The following is a 21,243-nucleotide window of genomic DNA, read 5'->3' as shown; positions in this document are numbered from 1 at the left end:
GTCCTATCATAGGCCTTAGGGTTAACTCTGCCTGGACATCACCTAACCTTGGGACATGGAAAAGTGCAGCCACATTCAGGAGAGTGCCTGCCTGAGTCTAACTTTCCATTTGGATGTGAGGTTCCTCTGCAGGAAGACGTTCATGAGTTAACAGAGAATGGTCCTGGATCCTGGAGCCAAGTCGCTGTGTCCATGTGTGAGGCACACACAGCCCAGCCTCTGTGGGTCTGGGATAATCCTTGGTTGTCCCAGCTGGGCCTCTCCATCCTGCGTCCTCTTGAGTGTGCTTGGTGGGGCCTGATGCTGTCGTTGTGAAGTGGGAACTACTTGGCATTTCTTCTCCAGACTCTCAAGCTGATGTAAACCTGCTCCTTATACAGGTTGTGGAAGCTCCTCTCTGCTACCCTTCACCCTGCAACAGAAACAAATGTGGGATTCTCAGGAAAACTGTAAAGTGACTGAGATAGTCACATTCTGTCTTGGTTCTAAGCCAGCAAGTTCACAGCAGCCAGTTCTGGCTTTCCAGTGTTCTGCTGCAGGAGGGAGAAATGGGAATTAACTCATTATGTAAAAAAAAAAAAAAAGTTGCGGCAAAAATAATCCCTGTTTTGTGAATGTGTGTGTGTGTGTGTGTGTGTGTGTATCTGTGAGTGTGTATGTGTAATGTGTATATATGTGTGTATGAGTGTGTATGAGTGTGTATGTGTGTCTTAGTCAGGGTTTCTATTCCTGCACAAACATCATGACCAAGAAACAAGTTGGGGAGGAAAGGGTTTATTCAGCTTACACTTCCACATTTCTGTTCTTCACAAAATGAAGTCAGGACTGAAACTCAAGCAGCTTAGGAAGCAGGAGCTGATGTAGAGGCCATGGAGGGATGTTTCTTGCTTCCCCTGGCTTGCTCAGCTTGCTTTCTTATAGAACACAAGACCACCAGCCCAGGGATGGCACCACCCACAAGGGGTCCTCCCCCCTTGATCACTAATTGAGAAAATGCCCCCCAGCTGGATCTCATGGAGGCATTTCTTCACCTGAAGCTCCTTTATCTGTGATAACTCCAGCCTGAGTTGACACATAAAATCAACTGGTATAGTGTGTGTGTGTGTGTGTGTGTATGTGTGGTGTGTGTATGTGTATATGTGTGTGTGAATGTATTTGTGTATATGTATGTGAATGTGTGTATATGTGTGTATGTGTATGAATGTATGAGTGTGTGTGGAATGTGTGTGTATGTGTATATGTATATGTATATATGAGTGTGTATGGTATGTATGTGTGTGTGAGTATGTATGTATATGGTATGTATGTGTATGTGAGTGTGAGTGTGTTTTCTTCAGTGGCTTCTGCTGTTAAGCAAGTCTATGTGATGAAGTGCCCCCTCTTAATATCAAAATAATACCCTTCATTTGAGTTTCCCTTTTTGTTTTCATGTATAGCTGTTCTTTAGCAGGTACGCTGAAATGTACAGAGCTTGAGGGGTGGTCGGATCCTTCCTTTGTCGATAGAGAAGAAGGGGGAGGGTGGGGGTTGATCCAGAGTTTTCTTTCCATGTCTTAGTATCTCTGAGAGACTTCCGTTTAGTCCCATAGTCTCACTGTTTTCTAACCACATGCTATCTTGCTGACTTCCTTTCTGATCTCTTTCATGTGTGGGAATGAGATTTGGTTGCATGTTCTGTGGCAGTGAGAATGCTTCTATCTACAGGAAGAAGACAGCCTAGGTCAAGCTACTTTTAGTCAGAAGGCTTACACACTGAAAAGTCCACTTACACAGTCCCAGGCTAGCGTTAATTCAGCCACTCTGTAGTGTCCCACAGACCTGGTTTCTTTTTCTCCTCAGGTACGCCTTAGCAGTGGTTTCTCTTAAACCACAAGCTGATCCCTAATGAGCCCACATAGCTGGCAGCCACTTTGGAGTTTTATATATAGTTCAATGTCTATGAAAAGACTCTCATAAAGACTGTCTCCCCATTGTCTAGAAGGTTTTACATGGGTCATGTGTCTGTCATGGAGATATGTTGTTGGAGCTAGAACAACGTAGTGCACTGATTGGCTCAGTCTAGATCACATGATCCAGTGCTTCAGGGTGAAGTCAGCAACCCTGAAACAGAGATCCCTGGAAAGGGATTTTGACTGGGAGATAGGGTGAACAGAGTAAAGAAATAGCTCCTCCATGCTCTCTGGTTCTGAGGAGTGTGGGCCTTGTTCTTCTGGTGCTGTGATATTTAATACTGATGCTAGGAACAATCTCTGCAGGCAGACTCCTGCATGCTCGCTCCCAATATTCTCCTTTCCGCCCCTCCCCCTTTCCTCATTCCATGTCTAGATGTGTGGAAAAAGAGTTTGTTGAAACAGGCCACATGTGAGTGACTGAATTGGGGGGTAGGGAATTATAGACAGACTGCCTAACTATCCATTCAGTCAAATATGTCAAAGGAAAGAAAGGAAGAAATAAAGAGAACAAAGGGGAGGAAGGAAGGAAGGAAGGAAGGAAGGAAGGAAGGAAGGACGGACGGACGAAGAGAATCTTACTCTTTATGGCATGGTTCAGCGGGAATGGGCTCAATAAAGCTGCAATATACACAGTAAGAAGTATATCCACCTCCCTTGTTAGTTGTCAAACCTTTGAACTTCCCCAATCAGTCTGTGTGTCCCTATGTTATGCCCTTGCTCAGATCCTGCCTTCAGTGAACCTTAAATACTGTTCCATCTTTCTCTGCCAGTGGACAGTTCGCGGTCGTGAAGAAATGTCGTGAGAAAAGTACCGGCCTTCAGTATGCGGCCAAGTTCATCAAGAAAAGGAGGACCAAGTCCAGCCGGCGGGGCGTGAGCCGGGAGGACATCGAGCGGGAGGTCAGCATCCTGAAGGAGATCCGGCACCCGAACGTCATCACCCTGCACGAGGTCTACGAGAACAAGACAGATGTCATTCTGATCCTGGAGCTGTGAGTGTTCCCTGTGGTGTCTGGGAGAGACGGTGGGAAGGGCATACATCGGGCTGCACAGGCTGTAGTTATTCTCACTGGGCCGTTCTTGAGAGAAGCCCGAGCTGTTGTCTGCATGGAAGATGCAGCTTCCAGTGACTAAGGAACACTTGACTTGCAGAGGGTCCCTGAATCTTGGGGCTCACCCACTCTCTGAAGTTCAGTTTTGTTTGCTGTAAGCACATTACTTAGGGGTTCTCCGTAAGCTTCACGCGTGTACCCCACCATCTTCCTTGTCTTTTTCTTCTTGCTCTCCATCCTCCTTTCTCTCATTCCTCCTTCCTCTTAGTCTTTCACACACACCCTGCTTTTAACTGTGGAACTGTCAGTGATAATTACAGGAAGGACGGAGTTGAAGCTGAGCACTGAGACGTGATTACAGGACTCTTTGAGCATGCTGCCGCCTTCCATCTTGCCCTTCTGGTGGCGGGCAGATGATTGACAACCATTGTTCTGAGCCGGTTCTAACTTCTGCCTCCTGCCCCTCCCTTTCCTGGCTCCCTGCCTGCCTGTGCTGTGTGGGGGGACCCACTGTGACTGAGACCAGTAGCCCATTCTTACAAGAGAGAGGAAGAAGCCAGTCAAGGGTTCTCAGGGAGTTTCTCTGTAGACATTTTGGATGTCCACTTGGGGAAAGCGGGATGGGTGGAGTTCAGGCCTGACAGCTGATCGCGGGTGGTCCTTAGTGGTCACAAGGCCCATTCAATTCCTGGGAGCTTTTTAAGTTCCGGTGTGCCTGCCCACTGTTTGACAGCTGCCTTTCTTTGTGCATAATTAGATGCCACACCTTTCGGTTCTTTTGGAATTCCTGTCCCTGTAGTAAATGATGCTGGAGGAAGGTTTGCACAACTATGATAAAGTTAACAGTCATAGTCAGGTGACTCAGGACAGCCCCACAGTTCTCCCCACACTCTATAAAACTCCAGCATCCCATGGGTTATTTTTTGACATACCCACCTCCACGTCCTAACCCCCAAATGTGCCAACAGAATGGCACAATGTATAAACTCTGAGACCCGCTCCCCTAACTCAGTGTGAGATTTACACACTCTATTCCTTTAAAAACTGCCTAGTAGCACTCTACCACCCGAATGGCAGAGTGTTTATTTCTTCGGTTACCCAGTGGACATTTGTGCTGCCTGTAGTGTATCATAGTTAGGAATGAAGCTGTCCTCAAGGACTCACAGCCTCATGTGAACACGCGTCTCCCCAGCCCCTGGGTAAGCACTCAGGTGTGGGGTTGCTAGGGAATGTGGAAATCCCACTAGCGACTGCCAGGCTTGTGTCCTCGAGTGTGAAGTTTCACTTCCCAGCCTCCCCAGCAGCAGGTAGCCTCAGTTGCCCTGCCAGCGCTGATGCTGGCAGTGTTGGTGTTTTTGATGGCACGTATGTGGTTAGGTACCTGGCAGCATGAAACTTTGTGTTGCCAAGGGCACAGTGACCTTGAGGACAGCTTGAGAAAGTTCAGCCGGAGCAGCAGCAGGAGGAAGTTGGAAGCAGGAAGAAAGGTCAGAAGGATGGTTCTCTTATAAGTCATGGGGTCAGGAGCATGTTCATAGATTCCAGCAGCCGCTTGGGCTGGTGTTCTTACCATTTCACCTCAAGTGTATGCGCAGCTTTGGTAGTTTTGATGTGTCACTGACAGAGCTGTAAGGCTGTTCAGACATTTGACTGAATGCTCTGGGTCAGTTTGGATGAGACCTACATATGGCCTGCTTAGATCTAGGGAATCAGACAGCTCTCCATAGAGTGGGTGGGCTTCCTTCAATCAGTGACGGTGCAGCTATAGCAAAATGACCAACCTCCACTCGCTCGAGTAAGAGATACTTCTGGAGCTACCCTGCAGGAACTGAGAAGAGATCTCTGATGACTTCAGTGTAGAGACTATATTTTGTCTGTGTTCAAAGCACAGTGGTCAGACTCTAGGCCGGGCTCTGCCCTTGTGTTCTTTGCAACCCTGAAAAGTAACTCTAAGCCAGTTTCTCCCCTGCCATTTGTTTCTTGGTAGAACAGTCTGTTCATGGTATAGCTACTGTGGCAGCTCAGTGCATATAAGCGTGAAGGAGGCATAGGCTATATCCCGCAATCACGACTTCACATCCTCCATACACCATTGTTCTGTAGGAGAGTCACACCAAGGCAAAGATGTCTTCTGCCTGTGTTCTTTCCCACCCACCTCATTGCACAGCGAAGCCACTACAAAACTTTGGCATGTGCTTGAATCATTCTGCAACTCAATTTAGAGCGGCGAAGCCAACTTAGAGAACGTAGTCTTGGCCGTGTGACTTAACTTTCTGTGGCTGTGATGAAATGCCTGGGATGGTCAATTTGAAAGGAAAGAAGGTTTTATTTTGACTCACAGTTCAGAGTCGTCAGTCCATGGTTGCTTGGCTTTGTCAGGTGGAGAACTGAGAAGCAGGGAGGATGCTGGCAGATAGATACCTGGGTAGGCAGCATGTCACAGTGGTGAGCTGTGTTGGTGCCTGTCTGCTCCTTCCATGGTGGCCAGGAAGTAGAGAGAAAGCAAGGAGGGGCTGGTATTCTAGTAACCTTGGAGGGTACCCTCTAGTGACTTCACTTCCTTCATTAATCATCCCTCCATAAGGCTCAGCCACCAGCTACTAGCACCACATGGACCACATGGGGTTCTGGTAGACCCTTCTGATCCATGTGCAAACACCGATGCTGTCTGCAAGTGTGGGTGGTGTCAATTGCACACACTGGCTTACAGCATTACACACTGGTCTGTAGCACACCAAAGGTGTTTGTCATTGGAGTTTAAGATCAAGATTGGCCAGATGTTTCAAGCTTTCTTTTTCTAAGACTAATCTAGTTTTTTTTTTAAATGTGGATAGAGCAGTCAGTTTACAATATTCATAAGAATAAACAGTATGTGAAAGCCTTACAGACGTCCCAGTTTGAGAACATTTCATGTGAGCAGTAGCAGTAAGGAACCGCTGCCACAGAGGAAGCCACCTTAGGTTAAGTGTGGAGATGGAAAACCCTAGAGGGTCCAGATTTCCCTGAAAAGTGTGACAGACACTAGAAAACAGTTTAAAACATTAGACAGTGTGTGGAACTGTTCGTTCCTGAGCAGTAGCATCCATTAGAGTCTCCTGAAGGAAAGGCTTGCAGAAGACAATGTTTTTCACCCCTTTTTAGAGTTTTATCATAGGGGCTCAAAGATTACTTAACTAGCTGGGTGGGTGGTGGCACACACTTTTGATCTCAGAACTTGGGAGGCAGAGACAGGTGGATCTCAGTGAGTTTGAAGCTGTCCTGGTCTACATAGTAAGTTCCAGGACAGCCAGGGCTACACAGAGAAATCCTGTCTCAAAATAAAAACAAAAACAAAACAAAAAATTAATAAGTAATTAACAATCTCTGATACCAGGCTTCATGTCTCCTGGGCTAGGTTTGAAGGGCTATGTCGAGAAAATGACTTATAACTCTCAAGGGGGATTCCAGGTCTGCACCACTAAGCCTGGTTTTGTGTTATGCTAGGGATCCAGAGCAGGGCTTCCCGAATGCTGTATGCAAGTGTTTGGCTACTGAGCTGCATCCTAGCCAAGCACTGGTGCTTTGAACATGTTCTGATGTAGACGCTGTGTCAGGTCTGGGCCCTGTCTTTTGAGGAGATGTTAGTGGTTAGGTTATGTCCCCGTATCCAAATATATTGAAACTCTAGTAGTTTCTCAGAATATGACTTTACTGGGACAAAGGGTGATTTCCAGTGTGGTCAGTTCATTCATGGTCAGCCTGGAGTAGAACAGGGCACTCACCTAGTATGGTTGGTGCCATTATAAGAAGACCCGGGTGAACTGAGATGCAGGGGCGATGCCGGCAGATAGAACACTGGAGAGATGTGGTCACAGCCAAGGGGTGCTTGGAACTCCTTCAAACCAAGGGAGACAAGTATTGATTTTGGAGTCGTGTGTGTGTGTATGTGTGTGTGTGTGTGTGTGTGTGTGTGTGTGTATGTGTATGTGTATGTATGTACATGCACCTATGTGATTCCATTCCGAGTGCAGGTCATGAAAATAATGCTTTTTAAAATTTAAACAGTTACAGTTCATTTATTATATTTTAAAACTTTTATGTATGTACATGGTATGCATGTGTGCATTTGCTTCTTTGTGTGTGGGAGCACATGTGTGGGTGAAAGCATATGTGTGAGGTCAGAGTTTAGTGTGGGTATCTTCCTCTATTGCTTCCCATAATCATAGTAAAAAAAAAAAAAACTCCCAATATAGGATTTACCATTCTAACCACATTCATACATACTGTACTGTGATATTAACTGCATGCACACTGTTGTGCCCAATCTTCAGACAATTCTTTTTGACAGACTAAATCTTATCCCCCATTAAGCAGCAGTTCTTTTAGGCTCTTTGGGTTTGGCTGTGGTAGGAAGTTCTGGGTGAAGTTGCTCCCGATGGACAGATTGTATGATTGGATACCTTCCGTAAGGCCACTGCCTGCTTATTTCTTAACCAAACCCAGAGGTGCAATCGCCTCTGCACCGTCCTGCCGTGGTGTGGTGCAGACACTTGGCTGGCTCATCCAGGACTGGGAGCAAAGTCCAGTTATGAATAAAGTGCTTTTAAAGTGATGCTTCTAGGCAACGTGGTCAACAGGAGGGGAAGCTGATCGAGAGAGGCACAGGAGCCCATCTCTCAGGCACCCCCTTCCCACTTCTCCTTCCCCCGCCAGCCTGTGACATGGAGGAGCCCTGAGATTCCCCGATGATCTCCCTTGCTGGCCCACTTGTTTGGTTCTCCCAGAGGGTGAGCTCCTCTGACTTTTTGAACCTTTGCTTTTGTTCACGAAGGCAGTTTCGAGAGCTCTCCTGGCACCCCACACCCTCAGAAATCTCTTATTGGGCAAGAGTGGAGAATTCAAGAGCATTTGGCAGCAGCCCTAGCCTTTCACAACAGATCAGATCACACACAGTCGATGGCTTTCCACTCAGGTGTGCTCTTGAGAACTAAAACCCTATGTGCGTGTTTCTCAAGCATTCTTTATTCTCGGCAAGCCAGTTGAAAAGTGTTCCTTACGTGATTAATCTGTTTTTACTCACTGTGTGGACGGCTTGGTTCGTGGATGGCCATGCGTGTCTGAGTTCTTGGATGTGTGCTTTGAAGGCTCTCTGCATTGTCTCTTATTGTGTTATCTGGAGAGATGTGGGCTCTGCATGAGCTGTTTATCTTGGTTATGGGTGCCCTGTGCTTATATGCAAGAAAGGCATGATCTCTAAGGTTAAACAAATAGTTTTCCCCTGTTCTGGGGCCACAGACAGGGGCCCTGCATGGTGCCCACGGTGCCCATGACCTCTTCATACTGCCTCATTACAGAGCTCGGTTCTCTCCTGTCTTGGCGAGATTATCTTGAAAGCTGCACATATCCAGGCTGGGACTGAAGCAAGCCACGGGGCTTCTGTCCTAGTCATGGGCTGTCCTTATTTGGGGCTGATCTTGAGGATTCACATTTCTTCACAGTGCGCTCCCCCTCCCTGAGGCTTGAGGTCTACATATTGGGGACCCAGGCTCAGGTCACACTTTCTGCCATATCAGGCTCCCGTATGCCCTATGGTATTTGAGTCCCAAGAAGCTAGAGAGAGTACACCCACAGCTAGTACTCCATAAGGGAGCATGAACACCCCAGGACCTGGAACCACTGCTTTATTAACCAGGGTCCACAACAGGTCAGCAACAATCTTTCCAGAATTATCCGTAAGCCCCTTGGGCCCATCCTTATAAAACATCATTTAGAAAGTAAATGGAAAGACTTCTAGAAACATCCATGCATTGCTTTGTCTCCTAATTTTTATTTCCAAATAACTTCTATCTTACCTCTTCTAGGCTATCTTGTTTATTTAAAAAATATCTTGATATTTATTTTTATTTTTTGAGGATTTCATATATGGGTACTGTATTTACATACTTTTTACTCCCACCAACTACCCCCCATACCCCTTCCCTCTCAATATCATGATGTCTTTCATATATATATTCATACATATGTATAAATACATGTGTACACACATATATATGTCTATATGTATACATACACACATACACAATCTGCTGAGTGCATTTAGTGTTACTTGTATGCATTTATGTTAGGGCTGACCACTTGCCCTTGGATAACCTATTAGGGAGCTCATCCTCGGAAAAGAAAATTCTCCCTCTCTTAATAGCCATTTATTTCCTGTAGCTCTTCATCTAGGTATTGGGACTTGTGAGATTTCCCTATCCACTTGGGATGGCAATGGTGATGTCACTGTGTAGGCCTTGCTTAGGTGACCGTATTGTTAAGATTTCATGTGTGTAGCTCCTTGTCATATGTAGAAGGCACCATCTTATGGCTGATCTCCTTCCTGGTCCTTTGACTCTTCCAGTCTTTCCAGTCCTCTTCTTCGATGTTTCCTGAGCGTTAGGTGCAGGGTTTGTATTACAGATGTGTTGGGACTGGGGGCCCTCATGATTGGGTGTTCTCCACATTTTGACCAGTCATAGGTTTTTTGTGATGATCTCCATCTTGATATCTTTTAAATGTATGGAAATTGTTTTTTTTTTTTTTTTTTTTTTGTTAATAATGTGGCTGTTTCTGTGATGCCGGTGAGGAGAAGCAGAGCCACAGCACAGCCATAATCACTGTGTGCTTGTCTTACGTGGCAGCATCAGCAGCATTTTTAGGCTGTGCACTGTAGCAGTTCCCAGGGACAGCCACCATGAGATGCCAAGAATGCTGCTATACTGTCAGATTTGCAATGCCAGAGGCTTGGACTAATAGACTCTGACCCTCCCTGGGTAATAGTGTATGAAATAGCTTGATGGAAAAATTCAAGTAGAGCATATTTCATCAAAAATGAAGGGTATAAGGTTGGCTTCTTTTGAGGTGGCTGTGGTTGGGTAGGATTGTCACACACTGCATGAAATAAGAGAGCCAGAGGAAATGGGGAATCTGTACATAATCTATACTACCTCACTTGTGTCAGACATCATAGGCCCTGCCTGATACAACAAGCTCATCTAATCTGTGTGAGTTAGGACAACACCACGTGCAGATCAGAGATGCTGAGCCCAGTCAGTCCAGATCTAGGGTGTGGAGGTTGGAAATCTCACAATAGCTTCCCAGGGAGGAATGACTTTATGTGTGTTCTAGACCTTAGCCATCCACATGCTTTACATGCCTCAATCTTCATGAGCTCCTGAGACACCTGGCTTCACCTCCTCAGGTGCCCGCAAACCACATCTACCTCAGTGGACTCTAAAAAGCCAGCTAGGACTGTGAGGACTTCTGGTCTTTCTACCTCTTTCTCCTGCCCTTTCTCCAATGTCCCTGAACTGTGGTGGTGAGGTGCGGCTGTGCCGTCACACTTGCATGTGCAATGTGTGCCCCTTCAACAAGTTCTTTTGAAGACAAGGCGATGTCCTACTTTATCTGCTATACTACTGAAGACTAAGCTTGGCCTCACAGGACTGTCTCAGGTCTAATAGAGCGTGGGCAGCAGAGAGGGATGAGAAGGCAGCGCTTGACTCCAAAACCCGGAGCTGACCCAGCGAGGTGTCTTTTCATTATGAGTTGATGATTTTTTTTTTTTAAACTTAAGGCAGTGCTGCAAAAATACTTGCAATGGGCTTTCTAAGAGAGTGGTGTGTGGCGTATTCATGAGTATCAGGGGTTGAATCAGTCTGAGTCCTATGAGGAAGCAGGTGGTACACAGAACATTGTAAGGCTCTTTACCAAGGGTGATCAACTTTATGCTTCGAGGAAAACAAGTGTCAGGAAGCCATGTGCTACAGCCACTAATGGCAAGATGTTTTTCTCACCCTTGAATGGCTAGGGGGAGATGCTTGGGAACCTGGGAAAGGCCAGCAAACTAGGGAAGGAAGAAAGATCTGAAGAAGTGGGTTGTCAGGGAGTTCTCTTGATTTTTTTGATCCTGTGAGACTGAGATGAATGATGAGACACCACACAATTCCTGGGACCCTGTCTCCCGATGAAGTCCTTCTACTAAAGAAATGTTCCCTTATCCCTGAATAAGTAGAGCTCAGCTTTCAAAATCAGTGGGCCCATCAGGAAATTCCAAAGGGAGGCGCACCTTTTGGAGATCTGTCTTCTTTTTGTTTTCCCTGTTTTCTACTTCATTAAGAACATTGTTGGAGCAGGGAGGTGGACACAGGGGGAGCAGAGCAGAGAGGTCTGGGCTTTGGCTGGTTTAGAGTCTCACCACCAGGGTGATGCACCTGCTAGACAGTCAGCACATCTGTCCCCTCTACCCCTTGGATTTCTCTTGTCATTTGAAGACATGAGAGCCATATACACACATTGAAAGGGATGAAGGCCATCCACATACAGAATGGTTACAAGAGAGGTTGTGTTGATGGAGGTAGGAAGCAACCTGTACCTGTTTGTTTTTCTTCTCTGTTGAGCCTTGTTTCCGTCTTCAGATGAGTTTACTCTGCCCTCTGTTCCTCTATAGTAAGTAAAGGGGATCCTGCTTAGGCTAACTAAAATGTGGCACACGATGCTTTAATACATATGCACTTCAAGACACTTTACCATTTCCTCCTGGTGTATTTCTGACCCCCGAGATGACATCACTAGGTCTCTCAGAGGCCCACAAGCATCCTCATCAGCAGTCCACCGAAATGGATCTCCTCAAACTTCAATGGTTTAACGTGAGCTTCTGATCTCTTTGCTCACCCGTGGCTTGTTCCCTCCCTCCCTCCCTCCCTCCCTCCCTCCCTCCCTCCCTCCCTCCCTCCCTCCTTCCCTCCCTCCCTCCCTCCCTCCTTCCCTTCCTCCCTCCCTCTCTTGGTTTTTTTCGAGACAGGGTTTCTCTGTGTAGCCCTAGCTGTTCTGGAACTCATTCTGTAGACCAGGCTTGCCTTGATCTCAGAAATCCACCTGTCTCTGCCTCTCAAGTTCTGGGATTAAGGCGTGTGCTACCACCGCCCCGCCCTGGCTCTCTTTTTGGCTTCCTATCTTCCCTTTCATGGCTTTCATAGTTTTGTTTTATTTCTTCATCACCTTTAGAAGTGTATTGACCATTGTGTTTACTAGAGTATGTGTGTGCTCTCTGGGACAATGCTAGAATTTTGTTTGTTCTGAGACACCAAACATCAGGAGATGTGCAGGCTAGCACAGTGCCTAGTAAAAGTGGCCCAAGTCCCCATCAGTCCAAGATGCTAGCAGGGAGAAGGTTCTCTGGTCCTTGGGAACCGCAGTGAGGGGCCTGTTTAGGGTAGGCATTGGTGGTGAGGAGAGGAAGGAATGTCTGCAGTGTTGCTGCCTGAGGCTCTGTGACCTACCATGCTTAAAGTAATCTTCTTTAATGGGAACAGACAGTTTACCAGCACTGGACCTTGGGACGTTGTATTCCCATTGAACGTGTGCAGGTTGGGACAATCTGACTGGAAGGATGGCCAATGGATGGGACTGCAGGAGTTGAAAGTTTGATGTGATGCTAGATTTGTGTCACTGGGACGTGGGTGGCTGAACCTGCCATAGACATGTAGTATAGTCCTGCCCACAAAGGAGCAGAAGCTAAATCAATGCTCACAGAAAGAAATCAAGATGACAGAGGACTAAAGGACTGCTTGCTTAAGATGGAGTCCTTCTTTCATGCTCCTGGACTATGTTCCTGAAAAAGACATGCTGACCTCGTCTCCATCTTTGAGCAGTAATCATGGGTGTGGCTCTCAACGCTCGGCTCCATCTTCTAGCAGAACAAGACTGCTTTTCCCTTTCCTTCTAACATAGTGGTCAGCTAAAGGCTCTCTTCACTTCCATATCTACTCTTTAGGGTTTTGGATTCCTTTCTTGCCCTGCCCTTGATTCCCATTATTAACTCCTAGGGACTGGGCTTCTTGGCACGCAAATGGATAACAAGGAGGAAGTGATGGGAAGCCTTCATACCCACAAGTGAGTTTTGGTTCCAAAATCTTTCTCTTTCCCCGGCTTTTCTTCTTCCTCTTAAAACACATCCTCCAAGTGAGAGGAGGGCCTCCTGTGTGCATGTGAGGAGCTCAGCTCTCCACGTGTGTGTCTCTGGGACAGCATGGCCCTTTGCATTTGCTGGGTTTCTCCCTGACAGGCTGGTGGTCTTTCAGCCTGGATTTGCAGGTCATTAGCAACAATCAGCAGCTGTCCTTTTAGCTCCTTCAGTGGAGAGTTCAACCAGGCCAGGAAGGAGGAGCTGAAGTCTCACAGCCCCTGGATAATGGCTTCCCCTTGTCTCCAGCTAGACAAGATAAATTGGGCTTGGAATCATCCCCCATCTACGGCTGTCCTAGCTTGGTTTATGTCCCACTGGCCTTTTGTTCTAATCCGGGTTATAATTACCCAAGCTGAAGAGAGGTCTGGCTGCCCCAGCTTCTCCATTTGCCCCACTTTCGATTGGCCTAATTCTTTCTGTGGGTTTCCAAAGCTTGGGCTGAAGCCATTAAAGTAAAAAGAACCTTGGCCTGTGCTGCAGGGCTTTCTGGCTGTTCGGTTTTTCATTTCCCCTGGAATGAGTACTTTAGTTCAAGCAATCTACACATCCCAAGTGCCCGGGGGATGTTGTCTCTCAGCTCCTTCCCTCTTAGTCACCTCCTTCACAGTCCTGCCTGCAGCAATGCTGATCCTGAACCTTCTTCTGCACTTTGACTATGGCCATTGATTCAGGTCACCGCGCTAAGTGGATGAGGGTATCTCTGCCAGGAGATGACTGTTTATTTCCAGGGTCAAGGCAAGGTACCATGTTATAATGTGATATGGCTTCTTCCTCTCAGTACAATTTAAACCCACTGCCATCTTGGGGTCTCTCACATGAGAGTGCAGCCTTTATCCTCTCCCCAATCCCAGCTCTACTGATCTTGGAAGTTGCTGGAGTGTGTAAGAGGTGGGAGGTTAATCAAAAGTAAGACTCCATGATGCAACATTCATGATGTCATTGCCAGGATGAGATGAGGAATACGTGGTGATGTGGTCTTTCCTCGTCACTGATGCTCCTGTTAACAAGTCCAATAGACTTATTGGTTCACTAAGTTGGACTTGGGCTGAATTTTGACTTTGCTCTGTGACCTGCACCATAGCTGGTGAATAGATATTTGATCACATCCCAGGGAATGTTATATAGTACCAAGGGCCCATACAAACAATCTGAGGGCTATGAGTCTCCCTCTACACACCTGTAGTCCTCATGTAGTGACATAACCACTGTAGTCTAAGATGTTGGTATCCCGAGGGACACATGTTTCCTAGTAGGCTTCTTGTCTGATACCCTGCTAGTCAAAATTTTCCTCTTTTCTAAGGCCAACTGCGATACGAATTTCTGCATCTACATTTCTTAAGAGCAGAAAGTCTTTATTCCCTGTGTGTGTATTTTCTTCCTATCTTCTCTTTTTCCCTCTTCCCTTCTTCTGTGCTGGAGAAACAGACCCAGGCCCAAATCTGAGTCACACTCCCAATATAATGAAAATTCTGATGACTTCCCAACTTTACCTGTCTCTTAAGGTACACTGCCTAAGACTATCTATAGTCTCTGGATTTGATGGATAGGGTGGCCTAGCTTTATGCTTTGAGTATTGAGTGTACACTCCACCCTGCTAGCGGAGCAGCTAGGGATCCACTTGGACCCCAGCTTTCTTTCTAGCTTACCTGACTGCTTTTTTCCCCCTCATCTGAATTTGCTCATGAGATCAACCAACATAGGTACTTGGAACCCTTACCTACTACCTCTTCTCTACCTCGACTGCAAATCAGCCTGGGAAACCCCAGGTCCAAAGCTCGTAATGGCAGTAACTAGAAACCTGAGGTTCCATTAACATCACAGTAACCCCGCAAGGCCTCTCCAATCTCAGGTATACCATTATCTGCAGAACTGTGAATTGTTCTCCCTGCTGTTTTTGCCCATTCCCAGCTGACCTGAGGGGTTCCAACATCATCCCTGGGAGCTTTAAAGGAATTCTTACTTCATCTGTTTGGGATATCCTCATGCCAGCTCTCACCCATTCCTTTCCCCCTGCATCCTTTCTCCCGGTTCCCTGTAGAGATGGACATGCAAGCAGAGAATCAGAAAATGAGTAAGTGTTCTGAGCTGGGGGAGGAAGGGCTGTGGTTTATGCCAATCCATTGTAGGTGTGACAGCTACCTACCTGAGACGCCCTGTGGGATGTGATGTGCTGCCCAGTGTGAACAGCAAGCAGCATGCAGCAGGCTGATGTCATATCTCCCAGGAGCTAGGGAGGGTTCCTCCTCCAAAGGTGTCTTGGTACAACCTGCCTTTGAACTGAAAGCAGTGTTCAGGCTCTACCATCCTGGTGATCTGTGCAGTGGGTAGAGAGGAAGTAGTCTTTTCACTGAAAGAGGAGAGAAATAAAATGGATGGTGCTTGATCGCTTGGCCTTGAGCTTGAGTGGATGGTCATCTCAGTCAGGGCTTGGCGAGGCTTTCTGGGAGCTGGAGGGACTTGAAGCTGTGGCTTGGGACCCGGAACAGCTTCTACATCCTCTTTGCAGCCCGCAGGTATGGTCTGGCCCACCCACACGGATGGTGCCTGCTGCTGCTATACATTATGAAGCTTTTCTGGCATTGTGTCTTCGTCTTAAGGCTGAGAGAAGGCCATCATTCTACCTTTTCATTTGTTCATGAGAATGATCTTCGGGAATGAACAGTTTTCCCAAATTGCGCGAATTCCTAATACATGATGGTAGAAGACGGGATTCTTTTTTAGAAACCAGATTCACTTATCTATTTCCTTACTTATGTGGGTGTGCAAGTGTGTACGTATATACACTCCCAAATGGAAAATTCAGAGGACAACCTCCAGAGTCACTTCTCCTCTACCATGTGGGTTTTTGGGACTGGATGCAGGTAGTCAGCCTTGGTGGCAATGCCTTTGTCAATGAGCCATCTCTTGGGCCCTCATAGAGACATTGTATTCTAGGATATCAAGGGACAGTGAGTGAAGGCTTGTATAGGATGCTTTAGGGGCCGTGGCTGAAGAGATACAGACCACGCCGTTTTCTGCCACACTTCTGGCTAGAATGGGGCCTGGATTCAAGGGGTCTGCACCCTCCCTGTGCTCACATTTATGTACACATGAGTGTGTATGCATGAGGGTTCATAGAATCTTAAAATGTCAGAGCCAAATGGGAGCTGAGATGTCCTTGTCTTAAGTACCAGTGTGCACCAAGGTCATTTAAAAGACCCTATTAAATGCTGATTTTGGGACCTAGTCAAGCAGATGCAAGGAAATTGCATTTAAATGTGTCCCTAATCATTAGGTTACGAGAACCACAGGACTGAATTGCCCACTCCCTCATTTGTAGACAGTAAAATTAGGGTCCAGTCACCCACATCTGAGGCCACACTTAGCACTGGGCATTTTTGTGCTAAGGACCATTCAGGCCCTGACAGGGCCTTATGCCTTGGAGCCTGTGCACAGTAGAGTGTATGTGTTACCAGATTTGTTGAAGTCCCCTGATCTACCTGCCACATGTATTTGTTCTGTGGGACCAAGATGAGGACATGCACCCCATCCTAGGGGAATCCAGCAGCTGCTTTGAAAAGGTCCAAGTCTGGTAATTAGCCCACAGTTGAGAGTTCTCACCATTGTAGGCTGACCAGAGCTAATCCAGAGTTGAATCCAGTTACATCTGGTGCAGTTGTTAACGCAAGTCAGGGACTTTCAGGTGTTTTTAATTTAGAGACTTGAATCTTGCAAAGTAATAATTGGGAGGAATTTTAAAATGAATTTTCCTACAACCCACTGACTTTGTAGAGCTACTCAGGAGCCCACAGTGCTTTTAAAAACTCTACCTTAAAGAATCCTTTCAGGAGGCCTTGCAGGCGAGAAAGAACTTCTGTTCCCATCTCTTGGTGGAGACAGAGAGTGGTTGTGAGCTTGTGCTTCACAGTGTGTGTGTGTGTGTGTGTGTGTGTGTGTGTGTGTGTGCGCGTGCGCGTGCGTGTGTGTGTTAGCGTTGGAATTTAAAGCTCTCGGACTCAAGGACCTAATGAAGAAGGCTCAGCTTGCTCTAAATCTGCTCCACAGATTGCTCATCGCCCCTTCCATCAATCTCCCTTCTTAAACAAAATACAAAAGCTGGAACAAAAAGTTCAAGTACTGAGGGCTGAGCTGATTTCCTTCTTAGCCTTATTTGGAGGATCTGATTCTGAGCATGTGTGTTGAAGTGTCATCTGTGTCTGGAAGTGTTGTCTGAGAAGAACACAACCAAACCTCCAGTCACTTGCTACCTTCTGAGATAGGAGAGATGCACACAGTGCACATCGGATATCCAAACTTCCACCTTTCTTGCATCGTTGTGAAGGAAGATGCTAGCATAGAAATGAAGGTGAGCGTGTAAGCAGGGGTGAGCATGGATGAGCATGTGTGTAGGAGTGAGGTGAAGGATGGATGTGTAAGTAGGAGGACAGCTGATAAGCACAGGGCATCTGAGCACCGGTGGAGGGTCTGTTTTCCAGGGGGACATTTGGCCTCCGAGACAAGCTACAGCATGGACCATGTCTTGTACAATGTGAGCTTTGAAGCTGCGTCCTGGGTGAATCATAGACAGAGGTAATTAAAACAGCAGGGGCCTGCTTTCAATCGGCTGTGGTTAAGCAGTACCACCGTGCATTCTCGGGACCTGGTCCCATAGGGGTCTGGACTGGTCATTCTTGACTCTGGTCAGGAGGCTGCAGAAGTTATTATTCACCCCCAGACAGAAGAAAGCACGTGATGATCAGCCTAAGAGGTAGAACTTGATCAAAGTGGTGGACGTTCCAGTTATAGGCACCCAAGCAGGGCCTGGGTCTTGGGAAGCAACTGCTGAGGGGAGGGATGTGAGATCTACATTTAAGGACTGGGAAGGAGGAGAGGACGGGATGGGGAAGGACAGAGCAGGCCGTTGTGCAGGCTTGAGTTCAGTTGTAGCAGGTCAACAGGGATTCCCCCCAAGGTGGGGATCTCTCTAGGGAGGAAGTCACCCTGGAGAGCTATTCCAGGTTGCACTGTAGTGCCTTGGTCATTATACCAAGATTTGGCAAATTACCGTCCAGCAGCTAAACTCAGATTGCTACCTGCTTTTGTTAATAAAGTTTGACTGAAACACAGCCACACACAGTCATTCACTTGTTACACTTTTGTCCCTTTATTATTGGCACTGTGCTGGCTGAGTTAGCAGCTGAAGTAGACCATGCAGCCTAACCTGTGCAGTATTTCATGTATAATCTTAAAGAAGTGTGACAGTCTCTGCTTCAAGGCCTCAGGTTCATCAGCTGCTGGATTAGGTAGCTTTGTGGAAAGAGCCATGGCCTTGATTTTAGAAGCATTCTGCAACAGAGAGGAGATTTGGGCTTGGGGCAGGCCAATGGACTGTCCACTGAGCTGCTCTGAGTAGGCAAAAGTAAGTCCTTTAGGGACAGGAGTATGAGTGGCTTCCTTGGATGTCCGCTATCCTAGTCTAAAATGGCCATTCCAGTTTTTTTTTTTTTAAAGATAATTTTATTTTATGTGAGTACACTGTTGCTGTCTTTAGACACACCAGAAGAGGGCATCATATCACATTGCAGATGGTTGTGAGCCACCATGTGGTTGCTAGGAATTGAACTCAGGACCATTGGAAGAGCAGTCAGTGCGCTTAACCACTGAGCCACCTCTCCAGCCCCTGCCATTCCAGTTTTCTCATGAGTTCTGGAATGTGTGAGTGGACAACCTCTGATGTCTGTGCTCTCCACTGGGTGGGATGATCAAGCTCCAAGATCTTCTTCGCTTGGGGCTCTCTAATTTTCTCTATGTCTCTGTCTCTGTCTTTCTCTCTACTTTTTTCATGTTTTCTACTTTTTATGATTTATTTATTTTATGTATGTGAGTACACTGTCACTATCTTCAGACACACCAGAAGAGAGCATTGGGTCCCATTACAGATGGTTGTGAGCCATCACATGGTTGCTGGGAATTGAACTCAGAACCTCTGGAAGAGCAGTCAGTGCTCTTACACACTGAGCCATCTGTCCAGCCCCTCTGTGGCTCTCTCATAGGGCACTTCTATGTGTTTTGTGCATAATCACATATTTTGTCATACAGGAGGGCCTTGGTGGGATGACCCCAGTTACCTATGAGGACTCCCCTAGGCTGGGCACATAGTCACCTCTGAGTTGTCCCTGTAGCTGAAGAAGCCATAGGGCTGCACTCTACAAGTAAGGATGGGAAGATGGCAGGGTCCATGTGCAGAGCGGCAAAGTGTAGGATCCTGTCTAGCCATCTTTGGAAGACAACAGTGGCCAGCATCATGCCAGAGCCAACCACCCACATGACAGTGGGTGGATGTGTGTATACATCTCCAACCCCGGAGTGCTGTGTGGGTGGCTTTCAGTGGCCACTTGAGAAGAGCTTTTGTCCACCCTAACTCCAGAAAGCAATTGTTAAATATTCCAGCACGCTACCGCTGGGAGGAATTTTAGTTAGATGCCAAGCAGGAAGAAAGACATACACATTTGCTAACCACAGAGGGCCTTGATGTGCTCAGGAACCTCAGGACAACTCTATTAAAAAGTGTGTTTGTCCCCTTGCTTTGTAGGAAAAGAATCATTCTCCATGAGGCTGAGTGACCCCAGAGAATCTGAGTTGGAATCACCCATGTTTATTGTCCTGTCTCACAGAGGCTGGAACTCCTGGTGGGGAGAGGCTTGAGTCTGAAGAGAAAGAGAAGATTAGCTGGGGGTGGAGGGCGCTGGGAGAGCCAACCACTGAAGAGGACAGAGCCCAAACTCAGGGCAGAAGGGACAACCTGGGGCAGGCAGGAAGAAGGGTTGGCAGAGTTGCTATAAGAACCCATCTGCCTGTGTGCTGTACCTAGCCCTGTAGGTGCAGTAAGAGAAGACACCAACAGGGGCAGCCAGACCACAGCCAGTGTTTCTTGTGGGCAGGAAAAGGTGTGGTTACGTATGGAAGCATAACCAGTGTAACAACACCATACCCATCAGGGGAAGCCCCCCCCCCCCCCCCGCTTCTGTTTGTTCCTATGTTCCTTCCTTCTCCCTGGAGATTTAGCAGTCCAGCCCTGGTGTGGGCCAGCTGAGGAAGAGAGGAGGGCTGAGAGCTTTCCAATCTGAGCCTACTGGGCACCCTGTGTCCTGTGCTGTGGGGACACAGCCTTCTTCCTTTATTGTTCAAGACTCTGCCTTGTCCCAGACTTGGACAGTATTTAACAATCATCCAACGTCTTTAACCCCAAACCCTCAAGGAATTATTCTGTGGCTCCCAACTGATGGGAATGTGAGAGAAGAGATACCTTCAGGGTGCAGGGTTAGCTAAGAGAAAATTCAGATTCAGTGATTAAGAATACTTGATACTCTTCTATAGAACCAGGGTTCAGTTCTCAGTACCCACGTGGCCACTCAGTGTCTGTAACTCCAGTTCCAGGAGATTATACACCCTCTTCTGGTCTCCATGGATACCAGACATGCGTGTGCTGCACATACATGCGGGTAAAGCACTCAGGCACAGAATAAAATAAATCTTAAAGTTTATTTCTAAGAAAGAATCTAAGTTTGATTTCCTAAATCTGGATGTTCTCAGTGTAGATGGCCAACTCAGAGAGCATAGAAAGGCTGGAAGAGCAAAAAACATTGGCCCATCTCTTCGCATGGGGTCCTTTGCCAGTTCTTGTTTTCCTATATTTTCCTCCTCCTTGTACTTGAAAGATTCTTTCTTTTGTTTTGGTCCAGTAGTACAAAGGCATCAAATTTTCATGGGGAGTAGAGGAAAATAGTCAAGGCCATTGCAGAGTCCAGAGCTGGGCTGGGAGTGCAGAGGGGAGTGCTGGGGCTGGGAGTGCAGTCACCGACAAGGTTCGCATGCTCTGTTGGGGTCCCAGGCCTCCAGTGGACAAGTGAGGCTTGCTGAAGGACCATAGGACAAACCTCTGAAGAAGCCGTTCTTGTTGTTTGGAATGATTATTAATACTGTTCAGGTTTTTAGTCTAAATTCTTGGAAACCTTCATGTAGCAGGTTGGAAAGGCCCAGAATCTGCATTAGCAAGGTGTCCCCACTTCTGAGGTCAGTGGAGCCTGAGCTCAAGCAGATAGCTTCCAGTGGAAATCTGAGGAGGTGGGAGGGAAGCTTTCCTTTAAGAGAAGGAGCATTGGGCTGGAGAGATGGCTCAGAGGTTAAGAGCACTGACTGCTCTTCCAAAGGTCCCGAGTTCAAATCCCAGCAACCAGTGGCTCACAACTGTCCATAATGAGATCTGACTCCCTCT

General features: G+C 47.0%; 1 protein-coding gene across 4 annotated transcripts in view; it reads left to right on the top strand.

Annotated features, from left to right (window-relative positions):
- Dapk1 (death associated protein kinase 1) overlaps positions 1 to 21,243 on the top strand; it is a 165,464-nt gene that overhangs the window by 94,286 nt on the left and 49,935 nt on the right. For all 4 annotated transcript variants that reach the window (XM_052156688.1, XM_052156687.1, XM_052156690.1 and 1 more), the window contains exon 3: positions 2,723 to 2,944. In XM_052156688.1, coding sequence (XP_052012648.1) covers positions 2,723 to 2,944 — 222 coding nt within the window. The remainder of the gene's footprint in view (positions 1 to 2,722; positions 2,945 to 21,243) is intronic.

This window comes from Apodemus sylvaticus, chromosome 14 (assembly GCF_947179515.1).
Source record: "Apodemus sylvaticus chromosome 14, mApoSyl1.1, whole genome shotgun sequence".
Taxonomy (NCBI): domain Eukaryota; kingdom Metazoa; phylum Chordata; class Mammalia; order Rodentia; family Muridae; genus Apodemus; species Apodemus sylvaticus.
This window is presented reverse-complemented; position numbering and strand designations above follow the sequence as displayed.